Source organism: Bos grunniens, chromosome 3 (genome assembly GCF_055505025.1).
Source record: "Bos grunniens cultivar Pamir isolate PY7600 chromosome 3, Bosgru_T2T1.0, whole genome shotgun sequence".
Classification (NCBI taxonomy): domain Eukaryota; kingdom Metazoa; phylum Chordata; class Mammalia; order Artiodactyla; family Bovidae; genus Bos; species Bos grunniens.
The window spans coordinates 90,898,958-90,925,029 of NC_141167.1; the positions used below are offsets into that span (position 1 = coordinate 90,898,958).

General features: G+C 39.8%; 1 protein-coding gene and 1 long non-coding RNA gene across 4 annotated transcripts in view; one reads left to right on the forward strand and one right to left on the reverse strand.

Annotated features, from left to right (window-relative positions):
- The window catches only part of LOC147376069 (monocarboxylate transporter 1-like), a 32,767-nt gene extending 8,126 nt beyond the window's left edge, over positions 1-24,641 (reverse strand). Inside the window, exons 1-4 of one of the 2 annotated variants that reach the window (XM_086391914.1) lie at positions 24,436-24,641; positions 3,767-4,027; positions 3,278-3,303; positions 2,418-2,561 (exon numbers count right to left, since the gene is read on the reverse strand). In XM_086391914.1, coding sequence (XP_086248040.1) covers positions 2,418-2,561; positions 3,278-3,303; positions 3,767-3,807 — 211 coding nt within the window. In that variant the 5' untranslated portion in view covers positions 3,808-4,027; positions 24,436-24,641. The remainder of the gene's footprint in view (positions 1-2,417; positions 2,562-3,277; positions 3,304-3,766; positions 4,028-24,435) is intronic. The other variant, XM_086391913.1, reaches the window with a different exon arrangement.
- LOC147376070 (uncharacterized) overlaps positions 24,490-26,072 on the forward strand; it is a 174,887-nt gene continuing 173,304 nt past the window's right edge. For both annotated transcript variants that reach the window (XR_015160693.1, XR_015160699.1), the window contains exon 1: positions 24,490-24,877. This is a non-coding gene — a long non-coding RNA (uncharacterized LOC147376070). The remainder of the gene's footprint in view (positions 24,878-26,072) is intronic.

A 26,072-nucleotide genomic window follows, 5' to 3' on the forward strand; every position in this document is an offset into this window, starting at 1 on the left:
GGGAATACGAGCCCACCTTACCTGCCTCCTGAGAAACCTGTATGCAGGTCAAGATGCAACAATAGAACTGACATGGAACAACAGACTGGTTCAAAATTGGGAAAGGAGTATGTCAAGGCTATATATTGTCACCCTGCTTATTTAACTTATATGCAGAGTACATCATACGAAATCCTGGGCTGGATGACTCAAAAGATTGAATCAAGATTGCTGGGAGAATTATCACAATCTCAGATATGCAGAGGATGCCACTCTAATGGCAGAAAGGAAAGAGAAACTTTAGAGCCTCTAGATTAGGGTCTTTCGCCTCATCTTTCACCTCAGCCAGAGTGAAAAAGCTGGCTTATAACCCAACATTCAAAAGACGAAGATCATGGCATCTGGCTCCATCACTTTGCAGCAAATACAAGGGGGAAAAGTGGAAACTGTGACAGATTTTATTTTCCTGGGCTCCAAAATGACTTTGGAATGGTGACTGCAGCCATGAAATTAAAAGATACTTGCTTCTTGGAAGGAAAGCTATGACAAACCTAGACAGTATATCAAAAAGCAGAAACATCACTTTGCTGACAAAGGTCCATATAGTCAAAGCTATGGTTTTCCCAGTAGTCATGTATGGATGTGAGAACTGGACCATAAAGAAAGCTGAGTGCCAAAGAACTGGATGCCAAGGATATCAAACCAGTCAATCCTAAAGGAAATCAATCCTGAATATTCATTGGAAGGACTTATGCTTAAACTGATGCTCCAATACTTTGGCCACCTGATGCAAAGAGCCAGCTCATTGGAAAAGACCCTGATGCTGGGAAAGACTGAGGACAGGAAGAGAAAGGGGTAACAGAAGATGAGATGGTTAGACGGCATCACTGACTTAAGGGACAAGAGTTTGCACAAACTCTGGTAGATAGTGAAGGATAGGGAAGCCTGGTGAGCTGCAGTCCATGGGGTCACAAAGAGTTGGACATGACTTAGTAACTGAACAACAATATCCCTTTAAAAAAATTTTAACTTTATTGGAGTATAACAATTTTGTTAGTTTCAGGTGTACAGCAAAGTGATTCAGTTTTACATATACATATATTCATTCTTTTTAAGATTTTTTTTCTCTTACAGGTTAGCACAGAGTACTGAGTAGAATTCCTTGTGTTATTGTCCTTGTTCATTATCTTTCTTAAATACAGTAGTGTGTGTATGTTCATCCCAAGCTCCTGATTTATCCCCTACCCCTCAACATTTCCCCTTTGGTCACCATAAGTTTTTTCCAATATCTATAAGTCTGTTTCTGTAAATAAGTTCATTTGTATAATTTTTAAAAATTCGATTCCACATATAAGTGATATCACAACATTTGTCTTTGACTTACTTCACTTAATCTCATCCCTTTTTGTTCTAAAAGTTCTATGTGTATAGAAGAATTTTTAAAACAAAAATTTTTGTTTTGTTTTTAGAAAGAATATAGAAAACTGTAGAAAAATCAGTGGATATGGCATAAAAATGTTTTTCTTTTTTTTTTCTTTTTCTTTTTTTTTCTTTTTTTTTTTAAGTCCAGGTTCGATGCACGATACTGGACAAAATGTTTTTTAAATAAATCTTATTGGAGTATAGTTGATTTACAATGTTGTGTTAGTTCCAGGTGTACAGCAAAGTGAATCAGCAAAGTGAATCGTTATACATGTACACACATCTACTCCTATTTTTTTTTTAAGATTCTTTCCCATATATGCCATTACAGAGTATTGAGTAGAGTTCCCTGTTCTATACAGCAGATTATTATAAATTTATCTTCTTTACACATAGAAGTGTGCATATGTCAATCCCAATCTCCCAGTTTATCCCTCACCCACCATGTTATCAAAATATTAATGGTAGTTTTCTCTGAACTGTAGAGCTTTGGGTGTTGACAGTATTTATATTCAGCAGTTCTGTTTTTTAAATTTAGCTATTAGAAATGGAGTTTTCCCATGTGTGCCCTTTGTCCTTTGAAATGTATCTGGCTTTTCTATCAGAAAACTCCTTCTATGTATCTGACATTCTTTCTTTCTCCAATTTGAGCCAGTGTCTTCTTAGGCAGAAGGGGAAACGAGTGGAATGGTTAATGACCTCCCCTTCAACAACTTTTTACCTATCACTGCTATCTTCTTAAAAAAAAAAAAAAGAAAGAAAAAGAATTCTCTTTCACTGTATTCATTCAATAAAAAATAATCACTCATTAAGTGTGATTACTTTTACACTTAATGTGAACTTTCTTTAAAGACTGCTTTTCTAATACTATTAAATTAATGTATCAACAGCTCTAAAACATAGTGACCTAGTAATTTTCTAACAAAGAACTTTCATTTTTCAAAAGAATTGGCAAATGGATGCTATAAATAGTCCACAAAGAAATTATTGCCTGAAAAGGCATTAGTACAACTCACCTACAATAACTCCGATACAAAGGTAAAGTTGTATCACAGTGCTACAGAAGGAAGCTGCAATCAAGCCACAGCCTGACAAGCAGCCACCAAGAATCATGATGGGGCGACTGCCATATTTATTCACCAGGACACTGCTGATAGGACCTATGAGAGAACAGACAGGTTAGTAACAATATAGAGGAGAAGCCCAGCCCTCCCATCCACACCTGCTCATACCATTATTGACATGACAGCATGCCATCCCAGAAAATAAACAGATAGAAGATAGTGCTAAAGAATATTGCCTTCTATCTTTATTTCAGAGTCACAGGTTTGTCTAATGGAAAAAAAATATAGTATTGATTATACATCTTCTATATACCTAGGACATGTTAGATGGGTTTTAACTGAAGTATGAAAGACCATAAGCTAACTCTTTTAAGGCAGAAGAGGCTGCAAGTACTCTGATTATAAGTGCTTATAGGATTCTTCATATATCTAGGATATTATCCACATATATGTAGCAAGTTTGCTTATTTTAAATTTTTTAAAAGATATTTTAATTTATGTATTTGGTTGCTCTGGGTCTTAGTTGCAGCATATGAACTCTTTAAGTTGCGGCATGTGGGATCTAGTTCCCTGACCAGGGTTGAACCTGGGCCCCCTGCCCTGGGAGCATGAAGTCTTAGCCACTGGACCACCAGGGAAGTCCTTGTTTTAAAATTTTAGATGGAATTTAAACATACACGACTGATGAGATATATGAGCCAGTCTGATCATACTTCTGACTTAAGGGCATATTTACTACAAACTACCTAAAGTATTGTTTCTCATAGAAAATAACAAAAACCAAAACAGGCCTACAAAATAAGAATGCCTACCATCACCACTTTTCTTCAGCATTATACTGGAGGTCCAAGCCAGTGCAGTAAGACAGGAGGACAAAAGGTGTAAGAAAAGGAAGAAACCAAAGTATCAGTATTTGTAGAAGATTTGTTTGTCTATCTAAAATTTTTGAAAAAGAAATCTACCAATAAACTACTGGAAGTAAGAGTTTAGCAAGCTTACAGGATATATGATTAAAGTACAAATATCAATTACCTGTCTATACCCAGCAGCCAACACAAAACATATTTTTAAAGAAAGCTATCCTTTATAATGACACTGTTTTATATTATAAGTGAACCAACAGAGCACACGATTGCTATGTTTCATTGTTAGAGTGAAAAATATGATTCTAATCCCATAACTCCAATAACTAACATTTCAATTATTTTTACTGATAAAGATATCAAGAGCAAAAAGTACTTAATACAGAACTTCTGTCTACCCACTGAAAGTTAAAAGAGCAAGCCTTCATGGGTACTTACCTCCAGCATACATGACAGCAAACATGATGGAAGATAACCATGACACTTCGCTGGTGCTGGCTTTAAATATTTCTCCAATTTCTTTGTAAAATACACTAATAGATTTGCCAAATGCACAAGCGAAGCCAATGGAAATGAAAGCTCCAACTACTACTGCCCACCCCCAGCCTCCATCTGGTGGGGTATATCCAGCTGGACCTCCATTTGATGGTGGCATTGTAAGTAAAGATGAACTCTAAAATCCAGTTCAAATCCAGATATCTAAAGGGTATGAAATAAAAACAGTACAGAACAAGCAGATCAATACCAAAGCACTTCCAGAAAATCCCTTACATTTATGAAATAAATAAATAAAGGCATATAGCCTAAATTTTCTAAATAAAAGGTCAAACATTAGATTCTCATTTAATGGGCTGGAAAGTTATCTCAGTAAAGTTTGTTTTTCATCCAGATGCTTAGACTTAAGTTTTTTGTTGTTTTACTATTATGTGACTAGAAAGGGAAAGTGAAGTTGCTCAGTCGTGTCCGACTCTTTGCGACCCCATGGACACCAGGCTCCTCCGTCCATGGGATTTTCTAGGCAAGAGTACTGGAGTGGGTTGCCTTTTCCGATCGAACCCAGGTCTCCCGCATTGTAGACAGACGCTTTACCGTCGTCTGAACCACCAGGGAAGTCTCCATATGTGACTAGAAAGATTCCTAAATGATAGCTAGCCAATACAGTTTAAATCTGCAAAATGAATCCTGATATCAGAGACTAGTAGTTTTAAACCAAAGATTTCACTTTTTCTTAAGCCCCAGCATTAGTGAAAAACATAGCTAGAAAAAGAAATTTAATATGATTATGAATTACCAGCAGGTGGGAGAAGAGCAGATTTACCAGTCTAGAGAAATTAAGTTCTCCTTGGATTTACTTAAACCGGATTCTATTTTACGTCAAAATTAACAACAACGATATGTTATCATACACATTTCTGGCCACCCTAACATTACCTGGAGAGATCTAGTACAATATTGATACTGTACAATGACAATATGATATAAATGATATAAAATGGTTAACAATAACAATATCACATTTCACTATTCCTTTTTAATACAAATTCTACCGTCCTCTCCATAGAAATTAACTTTTAAATAGCTCACATTCTAACTAAACACTTCAAATATAATTTAGAAAGTGATGCTGTAGTGATTAAAAAAAAAAAAAACTCAGAAAGAGTTCTGCTTGAGAAGCTAAAAGACTAAGTTTTTAAAGTAAAACTTTTATAGAAGTTTCTAAAACCTTTATAAAATTATAAAACTCCCAGAGTTTGCAAACTTTTGTTAGACTTTTTATTACTCTTATAGATAGTAGTTATAAAAAATAATTTTCTATTAGTTGCTGGTGTATAAAGACACAACTTATTTGCTTAAATAATAGCTTTACTGAGATATAATTCACATATAAAACTTTAAACTTTATATGTCAGTGGTTTTCAGTATATTCACAGAACTATCAACTATCATCACTAATATCAAGCATTTTTATCACCCTTGAAAGAAACCCTGTACCCATTAGCAATTTTATTGCTAAATATTATTTTTTAATGATATTGTAAATCAAATTGTTTTCTGAATATCACTTTTGGATTTTTCATTGCTAATGTCTAGAAACTGATTTTTTGATGTTAATTTTGCAGCCTGCAAATTCGCCAAACTCATTTATTAGTTCTAATAGGCTTACCTAAGTATCTGTGGATTTCTCAGGATTTTCTATTTACAAAAGCATGTAATCTGTGATAATTTTACATCTCTTTCATTGCCTAATTCCTCGGCTAAAACCTCCAGTACATGTGGTGAAAGCAAACATCCTCATCTTATTTCTGACCTTAGAAAGAAAGCTTTCAGTATTTTACCATTAAGTGTGCTGTTAGCTGTGGGTTTTTGTAGATGCCCTTTAGCTCAGATGGTAAAGAATCTACGTGCAATGCAGGAGACCCAGGTTTGATCCCTGGGTCAGGAAGATCCTCTGGAGAAGGAAATGGCAACCCACTCCGGTACTCTTGCCTGGAGAATTCCATGGACGGAGGAGCCTGGTGGGCTATAGTCCATGGGATCGCAAAGAGTCAGACACGACTGTGTGAGTAACTTTAACTTTATTAAGTTTGGGAAGTTTCCTTCTATTTATTCCTGGTTGTTGAGTATTTTTATCAAGAAGGATGTTCAGTTCAGTTCAGTTCAGTCGCTCAGTCGTGTCCAACTCTGCAACCCAATAGACTGTAGCACCCCAGGCCTCCCTGTTCATCACCAACTCCCGAAGCTTGCTCAAACTCATGTCCATCAAGTGGGTGACGCCATCCAACCATCTCATCCTCTGTCGTCCCCTTCTCCTCCTGCCTTCAATCTTTCCCAGCATCAGGGTCTTTTCCAATGAGTCAGCTGTTTGTATCAGGTGGCCAAAGTATTGGAGCTTCAGCATCAGAAGGACATTGGTCTGTGGCAAATGCTTTGTTATGCATCTATTAAGATGACCTTGTGGTTTGGGACCTTTATTCTATTAATACAGTGTGGTTTGACTGACTCTTTTAAATTTTGACCCACTTACGAATTCCTGTACTCCTGAGATAAGTCCCAGTTCGTCATGATATATAACCCATTTTAAATGTTGTTGGATTCTGTTTGCTCATATTTTGTTGAAGATTTGTGTGTCCACGTTTACAAGGGATATGTAGTTTTCTCCTCTTGTGATGTCTGATTTTGGTTTCAGGGTAATTCTGGCTTCAAAAAACAAGTTGGGAGGTGTTCTGTTCTTTGGAACAATTTGTAAGAGTTGTGTTTGTTCTTTAAATGTTTCATAGAATTCACCAGTGAAGCCATCTAGGCTTCAGGTTTTCTTTGTGGGTAGTTTTTTTTTTGGTGTATGTGATGATTATGTCAATCTTTTTACTTTCTATAGGTATATACAGATTGTCTATATCTAACTTGAGTCCTTTAACAGTTTGTCTTTCTATAAATGTATTTATTTCATTTAGGTTATCTAATTTGTTGGTCTGCAATTGTTCATAGTATCCCTTTATAATCCCCTTTTTATTTCTGTAAGATTAGTAGTGATATATGAAAAGTTGCTCAGTGGTAAAGAATCCACCTGCTAATACAGGAGACATGGGTTCAATCCTTGGGTCAGGAAGATCTCCTGAAGAAAGGAATGGCAACGCACTTCAGCATTCCTGTCTGGGAAATCCATGGGCAGAGGAGCCTGGCAGGCTACAGTCCATGAGGTTGCGAGAGGCAGACATGACTTACAGGCTAAACAGCAACAATGCCATGAAGAGTTTCAAGAGTACGATTAGAGGGAACAGGCCTCACAAAATCGACCTCACTTCTAACACCATCTGCAAGTTTAGGCATTGGAGGTGCGGGTGTGTGGTGGGAGGTGGTTTCACAGTCAGGTTTGGCAATTCTACAGGACTCACAGAATTCACTGAAAGCTATTATACCCATGATACAGGGGAAAGGACACAGGCTGAAATTAGCCACCGGAAGAAATGCACAGGGTAGGGTTTGGGAGAGGTTCAAGTGGGGAGGTTTTGATCATCCTCTTCCCATGAAGTCATGGAAGCATCACCTTCTCCCAGTCACAATGTGTGACAATACAGAGTATCACCAACCAGGGAAGCTCACCTAAGCTTTTAGTGTCTAGAATTTAATGGGACTTGACCACACACTGCCCACATGACTGCTGAGTGTTAGTCTCCAGCTCTTTTGGAGACTGGAAAAAAGACAATATGGCTAAAAGGCCTAGCAAAGACACTCTTATCAGACAGGACTTTTCAGAGGGCTAGAGATCATATTCCTTGTTTTTCATAAGGTTAATTCTTTACTATACCTACTGTATCTTGCATTTCTGACTTCAGTAATTTGAGTCTTTTCTCTTCTTGGTTAGTCTGGCTAAAAGTTTGTCAATTTTATTGATTTTTATCAAACAAACTTGGTTTTATTGACTTTTTGTACTTTCTAGTTTATTTCTGTTCTAACCTTTATTATTTCTTTCCCCATTTGCTTACATTTAATTTGCCCTTTTCTCCCCACATTTCTTATGGTAAAAGTTTCAGTTATTGAGATTTTCTCTGTTTTTAAATATAGATGTATATAGCTATTGATTTCCTGCTAAGCACTGTTTTAGCTGTATTCCAGAACCTTTGATATTTTGCATTTGTTTTCATTCATCTCAGTGTGTTTCCTAATTTTTTTTTTTACAATTCATCCTGTGAACCACCACTGGTTATTTAGGAATGTGTTGACAATTTTCACATATTTGTTCATTTCACAAATTTTCTTTTGCTATTCATTTCTGATTTTATTTCACTATAATCAGAGAACATACTCAGTCCTTTCAAATGTACTGAGACACGTTTTATGGCCTAAGGATGGTCTATCCTGGAAAATGTTCTGTATGTTACTTGAGAAGAATGTGTTTTCTGCTGTTGTTAGATAAAATATTCTATGGATGTTTGTTAGATTTATTTGGTTTATACTCAGTATGTACTTGGTTGTTAAAGTCTTCTATTTCTTAGTTGATTTTCTGCCTAGTTATTTTATTGAAAAAGTGAAGTAGCTCAGTCATGTCCAACTCTTTGCGAACTCATGAACCGTAGTCTACCAGGCTCCTCTGTCCATGGGATTTTCCAGGCAAGAGTACTGGAGTGGGTTGCCATTTCCTTCTCCAAGGGATCTTCCTGACCCAGGGATCAAACTCAGGTCTTCTGCATTGCAGGCAGACGCTTTACCCTCTGAGCCACCAGGGAAGCTTATTTTATTGAAGTTCTGTTGAAATCTTCAACTATTGTTACTGAGTTGTCTATTTCTCTCTTTAATTCTGTCAGTTTTTGCTTTATGTATTTTAGGGCTCTGTGGTTAGGTGAATATATGTTTATAATTTGGAGAAGGAAATGGCAACCCACTCCAGTATTCTTGCCTGGAGAATCCCACGGACAGAGGAACCTGCCAGGCCATAGTCCATGGGGTCACAAAGAGTCAGACACCACTGAGTGACTAACAACAACAACAACATGTTTATAATTGTTATGTCTTCATAGTGGATTAACCTTTTACCATCATAACATGTACTTATTTATGTCTAGGTCTCTTTGGTTACTGTTTCCCCCTGCATCTGTATACTCTGAGTCAGTCTGCCTTTGAATCTATAATGTGTCTCTTGTAGATAGCATAAGGTTTGATACAATCTTCCAATCACTGGTTTTTGATTGGAGTGTTTAATCTATTAACATTCGTGGCTCAGACGGTAAAGCATCTGTCTGCAATGCAGGAGACCGGGGTTTGATTCCTGGGTTGGGAAGATCCCCTGGAGAAGGAAATGGCAGCCCACTCCAGTACTCTTGCCTGGAAAATCCCATGGATGGCGGAGCCTGGTAGGCTACTGTCCATGGAGTTGCAAAGAGTCAGACACGACTGACCGAAGGGAAGAAGAAGAAGAATGATAAGGTAGGACTTGAGTCTGCTGTTTTACTATTTGTTTTCTCTGTCATGTCTTTTTTGTTTTTCTAGCCCTCTATCACTACCTTCTTTTATGTTAGGTATATATTTTTAGTGTGCCTCTTTAATTACCTTGTTGTTTCTTTTATTATGCTTTTGGTTATTTTCTTAGTGGTTGTCCTATGAATTACAATTAACATCTTAAAACAATCTAGTCTGGTTTAATACCAATTAAATTGTAATAATGTACAAAAATTTTGCTCCTGTGCACTATCCCCTTTCACACTATTGTCTTACAAATGACCTCTTTATATAAGCCTATCAAAAGTTGTATAATTATTGTTTTAAAATTGGGTTGAAGACAAAAAAAAAATGAGTTTACAAAGAAAAAATATATTTTACTGTCTTACGGTATATTAACCAATGAAGTTGCCGTTACTGGTGGAGTTAACTTTTTTCCATGTGGACGCAAGTTATTGTGTAGTGTCCTTTCAATTCATTCTGAAGGACACTCTGTAGTATTTCTTGTAGAGCAAGCTTGCTGGCAAGAAATTCTCTCACTTTTTATCTGGGAATGTCCTAATCTCCCCTTCATTTTGGAAGATAGCTTTGTTGGATATAGAATTTTTGGTTGACAAGTCTTTTTCTTTCAGCACTTTGAATATTTCCTCCCATTGTCTTCTTGCTTCTATGGCCACTAAAGAAAAATTACCTGTTATCTTATTGAGAGGAGATACCCCCCACATCCAAGGTCAGGGGCGGTGGCCGAGAGGAGCTACCCCATGTCCAAGGTAAAGAGCAGCGGCTGTGCTTTGCTGGAGCAGCTGTGAAGAGATACCCACGTCCAAGGCCAGAGAAACCCAAGTAAGACGATAGGCACTAAGAGAGGGCATCAGAGGCCAGACAGACTGAAACCACAATCACAGACAACTAGCCAATCTGATTACACAGACCACAGCCTTGTCTAAATGAAACAAAACCATGCCGTGTGGGGCCACCCAAGATGGACGGGTCATGGTGGAGAGGTCTGACAGAATGTGGTCCACTGGAGAAGGGAATGGCAAACCACTTCAGTATTCTTGACTTGAGAACCCCATGTACAGTATGAAAAGGCGAAATGATAGGATACTGAAAGGGGAACTCCCCAGGTCAGTAGGTGCCCAATATGCTACCGGAGATCAGTGGAGAAGTAACTCCAGAAAGAATGAAGGGATGGAGCCAAAGCAAAAACAACATCCAGTTGTGGATGTGACTGGTGATAGAAGCAAGGTCCGATGCTGTAAAGATAGGAACCTAGAATATTAGGTCCATGAATCAAGGCATATTGGAAGTGGTCAAACAGGAGATGGCAGAGTGAACATTGATATTCTAGGAATCAGCGAACTAAAATGGACTGGAATGGGTGAAGTTAACTAAGATGACCATTATATCTACTACTGTGGGCAGGAATCCCTTAGAAGAAATGGAGTGGCCATCATGGTCAACAAAAGAATCCAAAATGCAGTACTTGGATGCAATCTCAAAAATGACAGAATGATCTCTGTTCATCTCCAAGGAAAACCATTCACTATTATGGTAATCCAAGTCTATGGCCCAACCAGTAACACTGAAGAAGCTGAAGCTGACTGGTTCTATGAAGACCTATAAGACCTTTTAGAACTAACACCCAAAAAAGATGTCCTTTTCATTATAGGGGACTGGAATGCAAAAGTAGGAAATCAAGAAACACCTGGAGTAACAGGCAAATTTGGCCTTGGAGTACAGAATGAAGCACAGCAAAGGCTAGTAGAGTTTTGCCAAGAGAATGCACTGGTCATAGAAAATACCCTCTTCCAACAACACAAGAGAAGAGTCTACACATGGACATCACCAGATGGCCAATGCCGAAATCAGATTGATTATATTCTTTGCAGCCAAAGATGGAGAAGCTCTTTACAGTCAGCAAAACCAAGACTGGGAGCTGACTGTGGCACAGATCACGAGCTCCTTATTGCCAAATTCAGACTTGAAGAAAGTGGGGAAAACCACTAGACCATTCAGGTATGACCTAAATCAAATCCCTTATGACTATACAGCAGAAATGAGAAATAGATTTAAGGGACTAGATCTGATAGACAGAGTGCCTGATGAACTATGGATGGAAGTTCATGACATTGTACAGGAGGCAGTGATCAAGACCATCCCCAGGAAAAAGAAATGCCAAAAAGCAAAATGGCTGTCTTAGGAAGCCTTACAAATAGCTGTGAAAAGAAGAGAAATCAAAAGCAAAGGAAAAAAGGAAAGATATAAGCATCTGAATGCAGAGTTCCAAAGAATAGCAAGGAGAGATAAGAAAGCCTTCCTCAGTGATCAATGCAAAGAAATAGAGGAAAACAACAAAATGGGAAAGATTAGAGATCTCTTCAAGAAAATTAGAGATACCAAGGGAAAATTTCATGCAAAGATGGGCTCAATAAAGGACAGAAATGGTATGGACCTAACAGAAGCAGAAGATATTAAGAAGAGGTGGCAAGAATACACAGAAGAACTGTACAAAAAAAATCTTCACAACCCAGATAATCACGATGGTGTGATCACTGACCTAGAGTCAGACATCCTGGAATGTGAAGTCAAGTGGGCCTTAGGAAGCATCACTACAAACAAAGCTAGTGGAGGTGATGGAATTCCAGTTGAGCTATTTCAAATCCTGAAAGATGATGCTGTGAAAGTGCTGCACTTAATATGCCAGCAAATTTGGAAAACTCAGCAGTGGCCACAGGACTGGAAAAGGTCAGTTTTCATTCCAATCCCAAAGAAAGGCAATGCCACAGAATGCTCAAACTACCATACAATTGCACTCATCTCACATGCTAGCAAAGCACTGCTTAAAATTCTCCAAGTCAGCTTCAGAAAAACGTGAACCATAAACTTCCTGATGTTCAAGCTGGATTTAGAAAAGGCAGAGGAACCAGAGACCAAATTGCCAACATCCGCTGGATCATTGAGAAAGAAAGAGAGTTCCAGAAAAACATCTAGGTCTGCTTTATTTACTATGCCAAAGCCTTAGACTGTGTGGATCACAATAAACTGTGGGAAATTCTGAAAGAGATAGGAATACCAGACCACCTGACCTGCTTCTTGAGAAATCTGTATGCAAGTCAAGAAGCAATAGTCAGAACTGGACATGGAACAACAGACTGGTTCCAAATAGGAAAAGGAGTACGTCAAGGCTGTATATTGTCACCCTGCTTATTTAACTTATATGCAGAGTACATCATGCAAAATGCCTGGCTGGATGAAGCACAAGCTGGAATCAAGATTGCCAGGAGAAATATCAATAACCTCAGATATACAGATGATACCACCTTTAAGGCAGAAAGTGAAAGAGGAGAGTGGAAAAGTTGGCTTAAAGCTCAACATTCAGAAAACTAAGATCTTGGCATCCGGTCCTATCACTTCATGGCAAATAGATGGGGAAACAATGGAAACCATGGCTGACATTATTTTTGGGGGCTCCAAAATCACTGCAGATGGTAATTGAAGCCATGAAGTCAAAAGACGCTTACTCCTTGGAAGGAAAGTTATTACCAACCTAGACAGCATATTAAAAAGCAGAGATATTACTTTACCAGCAAAGGTCTGTCTAGTCAAGGCTATGGTTTTTCCAGTGGTCATGTACGGATGTGAGAGTTGGACTATAAAGAAAGCTAAGCACCGAAGAATTGATGCTTTTGAGCTGTGGTGTTGGAGAAGACTCTTGAGAGTCCCTTGGACTGCAAGGAGATCCAACCAGTCCATCCTAAAGGAGATCAGTCCTGAGTGTTCATTTGAAGGACTGATGTTGAAGCTGAAACCCCAATATTTTGCCCACCTCATGCAAAGACTTGACTCACTTGAAAAGACTCTGATGCTGGCAAAGATTGAGGGCAGGAGGAGAAGGGGACGACAGAGGATGAGATGGTTGGATGGCATCACTGACTCAGTGGACATGAATTTGGGTAAGCTCTGGAGTTGGTGATGAATAGGGAGCCCTCGCATGCTGCAGTTCATGGGGTCGCAAAGAGTCAGACATGACTGAGCGACTGAACTGAACTGAATCTTATTGAGGCTTGGTTTGTAATGAGTTGCTTCTCTCTTGTTGCTTTCAAGATTCTCTCTTTGTCTTTGTCTCTGAGGTTCTATTCATTTTTCATTTATTTTTTTCCCCTTAGATTTGATAATTGACCGATGTTCAGGTTTACTGATTCTTCTGCCAGCTGAAGTCTGCTGTTGAGTCCCTCTTACAAATTTTTTCACTCAGTTACTCTACTTTTCACCTCCAGAATTTCTATTTGACTTTTTTGTTTTTAAATAACTACTGTGTATTTGATGAGATGTTGTTCCAAATCATTTCTTTTAGTTCTTTAGACATGGTTTTAATTCTTTAAAAAACTTTGTAATAGCTAATTTAAAGCCCTTGTCTAGTAAGTCCAAATGTCTATTCCTTGGGGATAGTTTCTATTTAATGACTTTTCTGTCTACAGATCCTACTTTTCTATTTCTTTGAGTATCTCACCTTTTGCTTTTGTTTTTGTTATTGTTGCAAACTGGACATTTAAAATAATACAATGTGGCAACTGTGGCGATCTGATTTCAGATTCACTTCCTCCCCATGGCTAGTTGTTATTGCTGTTTGTTATTCATGTTGACACTACTACTATTGCCCTTTGTTTAATGAATTTCCTAAATAAATTGTGTGAAGTTTGTATTTTTTGTCATATGTTACTCTTGAAATCTTGCTTAGCTCAGTCATCAGCCAACGGTTGGACAAAAATTTTCTTAAAATGCCTTGAATCAGTCAGTATATCTCCCAGGCTTCACCAAAGGGTTTTATGTGCATGTTGGGGCATGCTTTCAATTATCCAGCAGGCAGCTTACAGTTCTGCCTTAGCCTTCAATTCCTGCTTGTATAGACCTTCAAGGTCAGTCAGAAGAGGGAGATTCAGGCCTTCTCAGGTCTTTCCTAAGCATGGGCCCAGAGTGCCCATGAGCATGACCTTCTAGTATCCTGGGACTATGGCAGAGCTTTTCAAAGCCCACTGTGAACATCTCACTCCCCAGCTTTTGTTTTGAAGTGCTTGGTCAGCTTTTTGTTGCCCCAGTTGTTTTTCCAATTCAGGCATCTGAGATATTAAGTAATTGCCCCTGATTGTTTTCAACGAATGTCCTGGGGAAAAAACTGTTTGCACTGGGCAAGCTCTGATCAGGTCAAAGGCAAGTCCTGTGAGTTAGAGTTTCCATGACTGTCAGACATGTTGGCTAATAATAATTCTCTAAGATTGGGGCTTTTTTGTGAGTTCCAAACAATTCTGTCCCCACAGTGATTACTACACTGAGGAGGTTCAGTTGTTTCTTGATTATATTCTCTTTGGATTACTGCAAGCCTTGGGTTAATTTTGAGTTTTGAAAAGTGAGAGTTTTTTGGGGTGTGTTTTTTTTTTGGCCAATGTTCTTATTGCTTTTATGAAAGAGGAAAGTTTCAGAAGACCTTACTTTACCATTCCAGAAGCAATTCCACTACAGTTGATTTTTGTATATAGTAAACCCACTCTGGTATGGCTCAATGGGTAGGGTCCACCTGCAATGCAGGAGACACAGGAGATGCAGTTTCAATCCCTGGGTCAAGAAGATCCCCTGGAGGAGGAAATGGCAACTCATTCCAGTACTCTTGCCTGAAAAATCCCATGGACAGAGGAGCCTGGTGGGCTACAGTCCAAAGGGTCCCAAAGAATCGGACGTGACTGAGCTACTAAGAAGTCCCCCTTTATCTGAAGTTTTGCTTTCTGCAGTTTTACTCATTGTCAAACTGCAGTCTGAAAATATTACATAGAAAATTCCAGAAATAAACAACTTAATAAGCTTTAAATTGCATGCTATTCTGAGTAGCATGATAAATCTCACACCATCCCACTACCTCTTGCCTGGCATGTGCATCATTCTTGTGCCAGCAGCTCCACGTTGTATGTGCTACCAGCTCATTAGTCATTTAGTAGCTGTCTCAATTTTCTGATTGTCATAGTATGGCAATGCTTGTGCTTAAATAACCTTAATTTTATTATTAAATAAAATTATGTATATACTGTCTCATCATCAAGAAAAGTATTTACTCCAAAGTTTGCCAAATACATTATCAGATTTGGGAAGTTTCATTCCTAGCTCATTAAGAACTTACTTTAAATCCAGTGACCACTGAATTCAGGTATTTTTCTCCCATAATACCTTCACAAGGCATTTCTTCTTTTATCTGTACAAATAGTGAGTAACATTTATAGATTTTTATTTTTACATGTTAAGCCACCCCTTGCATCCCTAGAATATATCCCACTTGGTCACAATATACATCATTTTTTAAAGTATGTTTCTAAGTTAAATTGTTACTTTGTTTGGATTTTTAAAAAATGTGTCCATAAAGTATTTGGAAATATAATTTTCCCTTCTCATATTGTCCTTTTCTGACTTAAATATCACTTTTATATTAGAGTCATAAAGTAAGTTAGGAGATGTTTTACTTTTTCCTCCTCTCAGAGAGAGATTATATAAGATTGGAATGATCTACTCCTTTTAAGTTTGGTAGAATTTACCAGTAATACTATTTGGGCACTTTATTTTTTGGGGGGAGATTTCAAATCTTATCTTCAATTTTCTCAACAATTATAGGTCTATTCATACCTTCAGCTGCATTTTGAGTCTATCTTTTTAGGATTTTTTCTATGGCTTCTTCCATTTTGTCAAAGTTTTCAAATTACTGGCATAGAATTTTTATATTTTAATCTCTTTATGGATATAGCTATATCCTCTTTATCACTGATTCTTGTGTTTTCTTTTCCCACTTTAATCTCAGGAATTTATCTATTTTATCAGTTATCTTCAAAGAACATTCTCACAAGAACCTGTCCTGAACAGGTTTTTCCTCCAACTGCAGTATACCCATAAAAAAGAACATTTTCAGTTTATCAATATTTTATTGTACTTTCCTCTTATTTCATTGATTTGCTATTATTTTTACCATCATTTGTATTTTTCATATTTGGAATTCATTCTATTCCATTATTTATTTATTTTTGGCTACACTGAGTCTTCACTGCTGTACGTGGGATTTCTCTAGTTGCAGCGAGTGGGAGCCACTCTCTAGTTCCGGTGCTCAGGGTTCTCACTTTGCAATGGCTTCTCCTGTTGCGGAGCACAGGCTCTAGAGTGTGAAGGCTTCAGTAATTGTGACACGTGGGCCCAGTAGTTGTGTGGTGCAGGCTTAGCTGCCCTGTGGCATGTGGAATCTTTCCAGACCAGGAATTGAACTCCTGTCCCTTGTACTGGATGGTGGATTCTTTACCACTGGACCGCCAGAGAAGTCCTATTTGATTCCTTTTCAAACATAAAGGCTACTTAGCTGACTAATTTTTAGACTGATTTTTTTTTCTAATATGAGCATTTAAAACTACAAATTTGCATACTATATAGTTTTATATGCAGTACTCTTACTATTGTTTGTTCCAAGTGTTTTAAACATTTCCATTGTTAACCACCCCTCACCGCACCACCCCCCCCAAAAAAAAACAAAGACTTCCCTGGCAGTCCACTAGATAAGACTCTGTGCTACCAATACAGGGGGCGTAGATCCAATCCCTGGTCAGCGAACTAAGATCCTGCATGCCATGTGCATGGCCAAAAGTAAATAAATAAAATTAAAATTTACACTGTGATTTCTTCTTTGACCCAAAGAAGGGGGTTTTTAACTCTCTAAAGGACATCTTTTGTTTGCTTTATTGACTTGTACTTAACAACACTCTGGTGAGATGATATGGTTGGTACAATTCAGTTTTTTGATATAAGACTGGCATTTATGGACTGACATATTAGTTTTTGAAAATATTTCATGTATGCTTAGAAAGAATATACATTTTCTAGCTGTTGGGTTGAACTGTTTGTTGAATTAAACTTTAAAAATTTCTAAATCTTTGCTATTTTTCTATTTTCTGCTTCATCTATTAATAATTGAAGAGAAGTATGTTGAAATCTCCTAATGACGATGTTTCTCAATTTTTCTATGTTATACTTTTGGTAATGTTTACAAGCTTAGTTGGCTGATTTTAATCTCTGAGAAACCTGAGGGCCTAAACTGAGGACACTTTCTTCCACAAAGTGGGAGATGCAAATATTTTTCTGGAATAATCTCCCAGAAACTAGGAACTTTATGGACCTGGATGATGTTAGCCAGGATTCCTGGCTTAACATGGAAGCCATGGTTAGTTTTCCTTTGGTGCTGATCCCACGCTTACATTCCAATTACTGGCCCAAGTATGCAAAAAGCACAACCCTATGAAGTTACGTACTACTAATTTCTAAATCAGAGTTGAGCAAATTGAGGAACAGAAAGGTTAAGCACCTTAGGACATGGCATTCAAACCTAACCAGAACGGCTCTCAAGTTTGTGCTCTTAACTACTAGACCATGTTAGCTCTTACTGTTTTCAGTCTCTCCACACCAAAAAAAAAAAAAAAAAGGCTGCATGAAAATGGGGACTTTTTATAGTGACATAGCTCTATATGTCCTTTGGCATCTAATAATAGATACTCAACAAATATTTGATGAACAAAGAAAAGAGGAGGCCAACATAGCCAGAAGAGGAAATGAACGCTTAAACTTGAACTACACACAAGCTGCCCTAAATAAACACTGCAAACTCAGAGCAAATCTATTCCAGCGGTTATTTATCACCCATGTGATGACTCACTCGCATAGTTCCAGCTAGGGAGTCCAAAATCCTGGAGTCACCCTTCTCTCGTGTGCCTGCATGCCCCATATTTTATCGATCTGAATAGCTCTAAATGTGTCCACCTCTCCACCCTCACTGCCACTACACTTTAGATAAGGTCACCATCTCCCATGGGTTAATGCAATAACCTAATTGTTTTCCCTACTTTCCACCTTTCGGTCTCCCCTTTTCTTTCTCCACACTGCAATCCAAGTGATCTTCTGAAAGTAAAGTCTGGTCATTTTGCCTTTTAAACAATTCTTCTCTGGCTCCAGATACACTACCCTTGGAATAATTTATTAAAGCATTCAAAACCTGTTCTAATCTCATCCTTGTTTGCCCCTTCAACTTAAACTCTTCCTGATTTCCACTATACCCTATGCTCTAGCCTGAATAAGTACTTGAACTTCCTCAAAGTGCCATCTTCTCTCATCCTCTGCCTTTCACACACTTCTGTTTCCCTGTGCTTAGTTCTGGTTCTCCCATCACTTTGTTGTTGTTTAATCTTAAAGTCGTGTCCAACACTTTTGCAGTCCCCCATGGACTACAGCCTGCCAAGCTCCTCTGTCCATGGGATTTCCCAGGCAAGAATACTAGAGTGGGTTGCCCTTTCTTTCTCCAGCCGATCTTCCCGACCCAGAGATCAAACTTGCGTCTCCTGCATTGTAGGCAGATGCTTTACCGCTGAGCCGCCAGGGAAGACCCTCCCATCACTTGGCTAACTGCTGTTTGTCTTTTGGGTCTCATTTTTCCTGAAATGCCAGAGACAGGTTTGTCATCTCTGCTGTGAGCACTCATAGTCCCCCAGTCTTCGTTCTATCAGAATACCTCTGTTGTGGTATAATCTGTTTGCCCATCTGTCCCATTAAATGCTGTATGCTCTTGTGAACAAACACCATTATCTACTGTGTTCAGCCATATACTTTCATTATCTAGAATAGGTTCTGACAGATACACGGCAATTATATTATTTGGAAAATTAAATGAAGCCCCATTTTATTGGTGAAGATGTGCTTAAAGTTGTTAAATGGTAGGAGCACATATCTAAATTCAAGTGAGTCTGGTTCCACAACACATGTACTTTAATGTACAGACCCCCTTTAAAAGGGGAAGATAAAAATTCTTCTGATCATTGGGTTGATAAAATTATCTTATTTGTAATGCTACTAACATCGTAATGCCATTGCTATATTAGATACAGTACTACTAAACAATCACTGTAAACAAACATTAATTTATAATTATATAATTGTAATTTATAACTATGAATTAATGCTGTGATCAGATTAGTGCTATAACAGCAAATATGCTTATCCTATTACATACTTTTTTTCTACTTAAACTAATACTGAATTTGTTTTTACAGTGTTTAGATTATGCCATAAAATCATCTGGTCTACATTTACCTAAACCTATTATCTAAATATTAAGTATTCTTCCATATTCTTCACTAGCCTGTGTCTTTAAACCCATCCTAGTTTGTGTCTGCATTAATTTTAATCAAATACAAATGCAAAGTACTTTCCTTTTAAAAGAATGGTCATCCTCAATATAAAAAAAGTACTTTATCTATTTTAGATCATCAATTAAAAACAAATACAAGATATATAAAATTCTCCTACAGAACTAGTTATCTCTAATAATATGCACACATGAACACAGATATCTAAGACTTATTTTGCAATCTCAATTAAACACATACACACACACACACACACACACACACACACACCCCACCCCGCCAAAGCAATTGTCACCACAAACAAGCCGGGGCCTGGGCAAATTTTTCAGACGCCTCCTGTTCCTTCAGGAAGACTTGAGACTTCTTCAACAATGTTCCTTAAGAAACTCTGGCCTTGCCCCAGACTTCCCCAGGACAGTCTGTCTAGAGAAAACATAATGGAGATATGACCAGGACCAGCAAGTTCCACTAGGCTAGGCCTGTTCTAAGAAGCTCAGACAGAGATTGCTTCAAGTCCTCTAAAGTGATTTGGCAAAACAGCCCTTCTAATATTTAGATATCACCTTCTAATATTTAGAAGCTTCTACGTAGCTGCTAAAGCCCAGAAATTGATGAAATCAAATCAGAACATGAAGGCACCATTATTCTAGGGTCTGGTAACAATTACAGATCCATCTCCTTCAGAGATTTCCTATTATTTTGACTGTTCATCAGAATGAGTAAGATTATACCATGACATTATCAGAAATATAATTTTCCACCCACTCCCATTCATTGATGGAGACAAACAAGGATTAGTTAAAGTCCTCAAGTAAATATAGAATATGTTGTACATTTCCCCTGTGTGTTTGGTGAAAGGAAGGAAAAAAAAATCAGGCAAAATTCTTGGTTGATATAAAGTCCTAAATTATACAATTGTATCCTCTCTTAATCTCTTCGATTATAAAGTCCTAAATTATACAATTGTATCCTCTCTTAATCTCTTCGATTAAGTGTACAAGTGGCTCCCAAGTCTGTGGTATTCAATCATTTTGCCGCCCCCCCCCCTCAAAAAAAATCTGGAAACTGTAGTTCCTCACACACTGACTACTAAAATGTGTTAAGTTTAATAGTTGCAAATATGTAGTTTCTGGCATATTGTACAGTGTGTTATTTGTGCATTAAATAGATTATTGTCAAAACCTTGGCACTTGAGCTCATTCAGTTTTTGGAAAATGGCCACCATATAACTGGCCAGTTCTCACTATCAGAAAAGGTGTGACCTCATTTGAATTTGAAAGGGAACAGAATATGCCACCCCAAAACATGCCATTTGGCATACTGTTTACTTTGAATTAATATTATTTAAGAAATAACTGGTATAAGAAGAACACTCTGATTTTCTGATTTGCTTTGCCCCCATGACTGCAGAACATAAGTCTCCCACTGGGAAAGTATACTCCCACTACTCCCACTTCTAACCCAGGAGGTTAGAAGGCATCCTTATTATCACAGATAGGGAGTTTAGGACTGACAAGGCTGTATAAACATATCTTGTTACTTCTTTACTGATTTGCCACCCAAGCCAATTTTGTCAATTCTTCACAAATGTATTGTTTCCTTGTCTAGAAGGTAAAAAGCTGCCTGCTTAGGTCACTTCTTTGAGTGTCATATTTTTATGGCTCGCATATGTATGAAATTGTTTTTCTGATGTTAATCTGTCTTACGTCAATTTAATTATTATTATTGTTTAATTATTAGACCAACCACAGAGCTTAGAAGCGAAGAAGGGAAAAGTTTTCTTTCCCTACAAATTCAAAGCAGTGAAAAACATTCCTGTTATAACCTATTCCTGTCTCCTTCCAAATTCCTCTCTCTGAGGCAATGCATTCTGGATGTTTCTCTTTGTTGGGACCGTTTGCCAAACATTTTGATAGCGTGGAGCAGCACACCAAAGTAAGAACAGGGATGAGTGAGGTAGCCTTTCTTTTGTAAAGAAGGAGAAGGGAATAAACAAGGACCTACTGCACAGCAAGGGAACTATATCTTGTAATAACCTATAATGGAAAAGAATCTGAAAAAAGATACATACATATATATATATAATATATATATGAATCACTTTGTTATATACTTGAAACACAACATCGTAAAGCAACTATACTTCAAAAAAAGGATTTTTTTTTAAAGACAAAGATGAGATTTAAGTCCTGAGGCATCCACACATCTTACGAGAGCTCATTCTAAATTCCAGGTATATTTTGCAAACTGAGGATTTGCAAAATTAGTCCTTAAAACTATACCACCATGTGACAATGAAGATTACCTGTCCCAGAGCATTGCACCTACCTTTGCTGAAGATAGGATAATAAAATATCTCCAAGATTTCTAAAATTTCCATTTGAGTTATAGAAGCTGTCACATTTCAATTCAAAGGAAACAATCTGGGTTCTGAGGTTAAATAGAAATGCTCCATGGCATAAATTTTACAGATTTTTTTCTGAAGTAAGAGTTAAAACAAAAGGATTAAATGTTAATTAATCTCAGAATACTTATGCTTAAATTTACATACACACCCAATGATGGTAGAGCTGTTTGATACAGTAAGGTTCAGTTGGAACAGCTAAAAATATACATTCACTCGAATGTATATTCGAGTGAATTACTGAAGACAAGGTTTGGGACTAATTTAAATAACGTAACTGATGTTACTGGATCCACAAGAAGAGAGAATTCCATGGGTCATGGTAATTAGCTGAAAAATTGCGCAAGACACACTGTTCCATTTAACTATGCTTATGGGAATTTCAAAGACAGCTACTACCTTAGAAACTCACAAGAGTGGAGAGAAAGTAAAATAATACAAAATTAAAAATTCACATAAAAGGGAATTCCCAGGTGGTTCAGCGGTTAAGTATCCACCTTTCAATTCAGGAGACCTGGTTCCATCCTGGCTCTGAGAACTAAGAACCCCACATCGGGGAGGAGGGTGCAGCCTCGGGGAACTATGCCAAGTAGCCACAATTACTGAGCCTGCTCCAAGCAGAAAGATCCAGCCTTAGGCAACTAAGACCCAAGGCAGTCAAATAGATAATTTAAAGAAAAATCAGTAAAGATTCTCACATGGTGGTTTAGTCCCTTAGTCTTGTATGACTCTTTGCGACCCCACGGACTGTAGCCCGCCAGGCTCCTTTGTCCATGGGATTTCTCCAGGCAGGAACATTGGAGTGGGTAGCCATTTCCTCCTCCATGGGAATCTTCCCCACCCAGGTAGTAAACCCGGGTCTCCTGCACTGCAAGCGGATTCTTTATCGATTGAGCCACTAAGATTCCCATCAGTTCAGTTCAGTCGCTCAGGCCTCCCTGTCGATCACCAACTCCCGGAGTTCACCCAGACTCACATCCATCGAGTCAGTGATGCCATCCAGCCATCTCATCCTTCGTCATCCCCTTCTCCTTCTGCCCCCAATCCCTCCCAGCATCAGAGTCTTTTCCAATGAGTCAACTCTTTGCATGAGGTGGCCAAAGTACTGGAGTTTCAGCTTTAGCATCATTCCTTCCAAAGAAATCCCAGGGCTGATCTCCTTCAGAATGGACTGGTTGGATCTCCTTGCAGTCCAAGGGACTCTCAAGAGTCTTCTCCAACACCACAGTTCAAAAGCATCAATTCTTCGGTGCTCAGCCTTCTTCACAGTCCAACTCTCACATCCATACATGACCACAGGAAAAACCACAGCCTTGACTAGACGGACCTTTGTTGGCAAAGTAATGTCTCTGCTTTTGAATATGCTATCTAGGTTGGTCATAACTTTCCTTCCAAGGAGTAAGCGTCTTTTAATCTCATGGCTGCAGTCACCATCTGCAGTGATTTTGTGAATAAGGAGGGTTCCACCAGCCTGAGGACTGTCAGAGGGCAGGGGAGCTATTGCTAGGGTTCAGTTCAGTTCAGTTCAGTCGCTCAGTCGTGTCCGACTCTTTGCGACCCCATGAATCGAAGCACGCCAGGCCTCCCTGTCCATCACCAACTCTAGGAGTTCACTCAAACTCATGTCCATCGAGTCGGTGATGCCATTCAGCCATCTCATCCTCTGTCATCCCCTTCTCCTCCTGCCCCCAATCCCTCCCAGCATCAGAGTCTTTTCCAATGAGTCAACTCTTTGCATGAGGTGGCCAAAGTACTGGAGTTTCAGCTTTAGCATCAGTCCTTCCAAAGAACACCCAGGGCTGATCTCCTTTAGAATGGACTGGTTGGATCTCCTTGCAGTCCAAGGGACTCTCAAGAGTCTTCTCCAACACCACAGTTCAAAAGCATCAATTCTTTGGCACTCAGCCTTCTTCACAGTCCAACTCTCACATCCATACATGACCACAGGAAAAACCATAGCCTTGACTAGATGGACCTTTGTTGGCAATGTAATGTCTCTGCTTTTGAATATTCTATCTAGGTTGGTCATAACTTTCCTTCCAAGGAGTAAGCGTCTTTTAATTTCATGGCTGCAGTCACTAAGCCATGCCAACAAGGTAATGTCATCAGAGTCGGACACGACTGAGCAACTGAACTAACTAGAAGAGTTTAAGGATTAGAACGTTACAGGTGGCAGGGCACGCCACGCCAGAAGAAAAACAACTCCTGCCCACCTACCCCTAGCTGAGGCACAACCCCACTCAGAGATGCTGCAGGCAAGAGATTAACCAACCCTATCAGATTTTACACCCTAGGTCACTCTACTCTTCCTGCCAAAGCATCCCCACGGGGGATGAAACGATTTCCCCCAGATCACCACCCCAGATCACTCGTCTCCCCTAGCGGGTAGCCAGGACAACAGCCTCTCGGTGATTCACAGGCGCTGCCACCAACTAAGCCCCTGGCGGACCGCTCCCATCCCCGTCCCGGAGACCAAGCTCTCCGCTCCCCAAGGCTCCCTCCCGCCCAGCCCAAGCCGCCAGGGCTCCCAGCTTGCAGCCAGCCATCACCCAACTAACCGAAGTCCGCGGCTCCCGGCGCCGCGTGTGCGTGAGCGTGGGCGGGACAGACCCGGATGGCGCTTGGCAGAGCTCACCTCCGCACCACGCGCTCAGCACGCAGCCGGAGTTCTCCAGAGTTCCGCACGCACCGGTTCGCAGCGGTGGAACCGGTGGGTGCCGCCGCTTTATACCCCGCCGCCGGGGCCGGAGCTGGCGCGCAGTGGGCGGAGTCGGCCCTCCCGGCCACCCCCCTCCCCCCACCCCACGGGCGCTAACTGCACTGTGGCGCCCTCCTGGCCGCGGGCGTCGGCTCCGGCCCCTCCAGGTGTTCCTCCGCCACCTCCAGGTCCCACCGGCACACTTGCGTGACGCCAGTGTCCGCCTCTCCCTGAGTCTCTGGAGGAGAAAGGGGGAAAGCCGCCAAGGACGGATGGGGCGTGCCCCCAGGGCCCTGATTCAGGTTTGAGGGGCAATGGTGCGGGGAGGAGCGGGGGACTGATGGAAGTGGGGGACCCGGCGGAGTTTGAATGGACGCGGGTGTACCTTGAACCGCGGAAGAGGCCGAGAGCCAGAGGTTAGGAGGTGGGCTGTGACCTGGCCACTGGTGTTCAGTGACCTCAGGGAAGTCACTCAAAACCCTCAGGGCCTGTTTCCGCTCTTTAAAATGGCAACAGTAATATTGGAGACCTCATTTAGATTTTAATGGTCTTTGAGGGATGGTAGGTACATAGAGGTCGGGAAAGAAGAGCAAGTCAGAGGGTGGCAAGATTGGTCCAGAAGGGTAGGGGTGGGTGTGTGTGTGTGTGTGAGAAACATTGAGTAATGCAGAGGCCAAATTTCTGTGGACACAGTATTTAGGACATGATGTAATTATGGTTGGTAGTTTCGGGGGGGGGGGTGGTGGTGTTGATTATATTACTAAGCACTTCACGTGAACCTTCATGACCCTGTGAAGTAGGTTCTGTTGACAGTTGACAGATAAAGAATCCAAGGCTCAGAGAGAAGCTGAGTAACTTTACAGAAGTCACTGACCTAGTAGTGGCCAACCTTTGAATTCAGACTTCAGAGGCCGATTTTCTCATAAGAGCCTTGGTTCTTAAGCAAGTCCGGATACCAAAGTGTATCTGTTAAAAGTTATATAATTTTTATTTAAGAAATACCAAAAAAGTATGTCGAAGGCCCTTGTCGTCAAAGAATTTAGAAATTCTTTGTGACTGCTGAGATACAAATCAGCCTACATTTGCTGAGCATTTGCTCATGCCAGGACCTGTCCTACTGCTCCTCTCTCGGTCTCTCTGTCTTTCTCTCAGTTCAGTTCAGTCGCTCAGTCGTGCCCGCCTCTTTGCGACCCCATGAATCGCAGCTCGCCAGGCCTCCCTGTCCATCACCAACTCCGGGAGTTCACCCAGACTCACATCCATTGAGTCAGTGATGCCATCCAGCCCTCTCATCCTCTGTCATCCCCTTCTCCTCCTGCCCCCAATCCCTCCCAGCATCAGAGTCTTTTCCAATGAGTCAACTCTTCTCATGAGGTGGCCAAAGTACTGGAGTTTCAGCTTTAGCATCAGTCCTTCCAAAGAAATCCCAGGGCTGATTTCCTTCAGAATGGACTGGTTGGATCTCCTTGCAGTCCAAGGGACTCTCAAGAGGTCTTC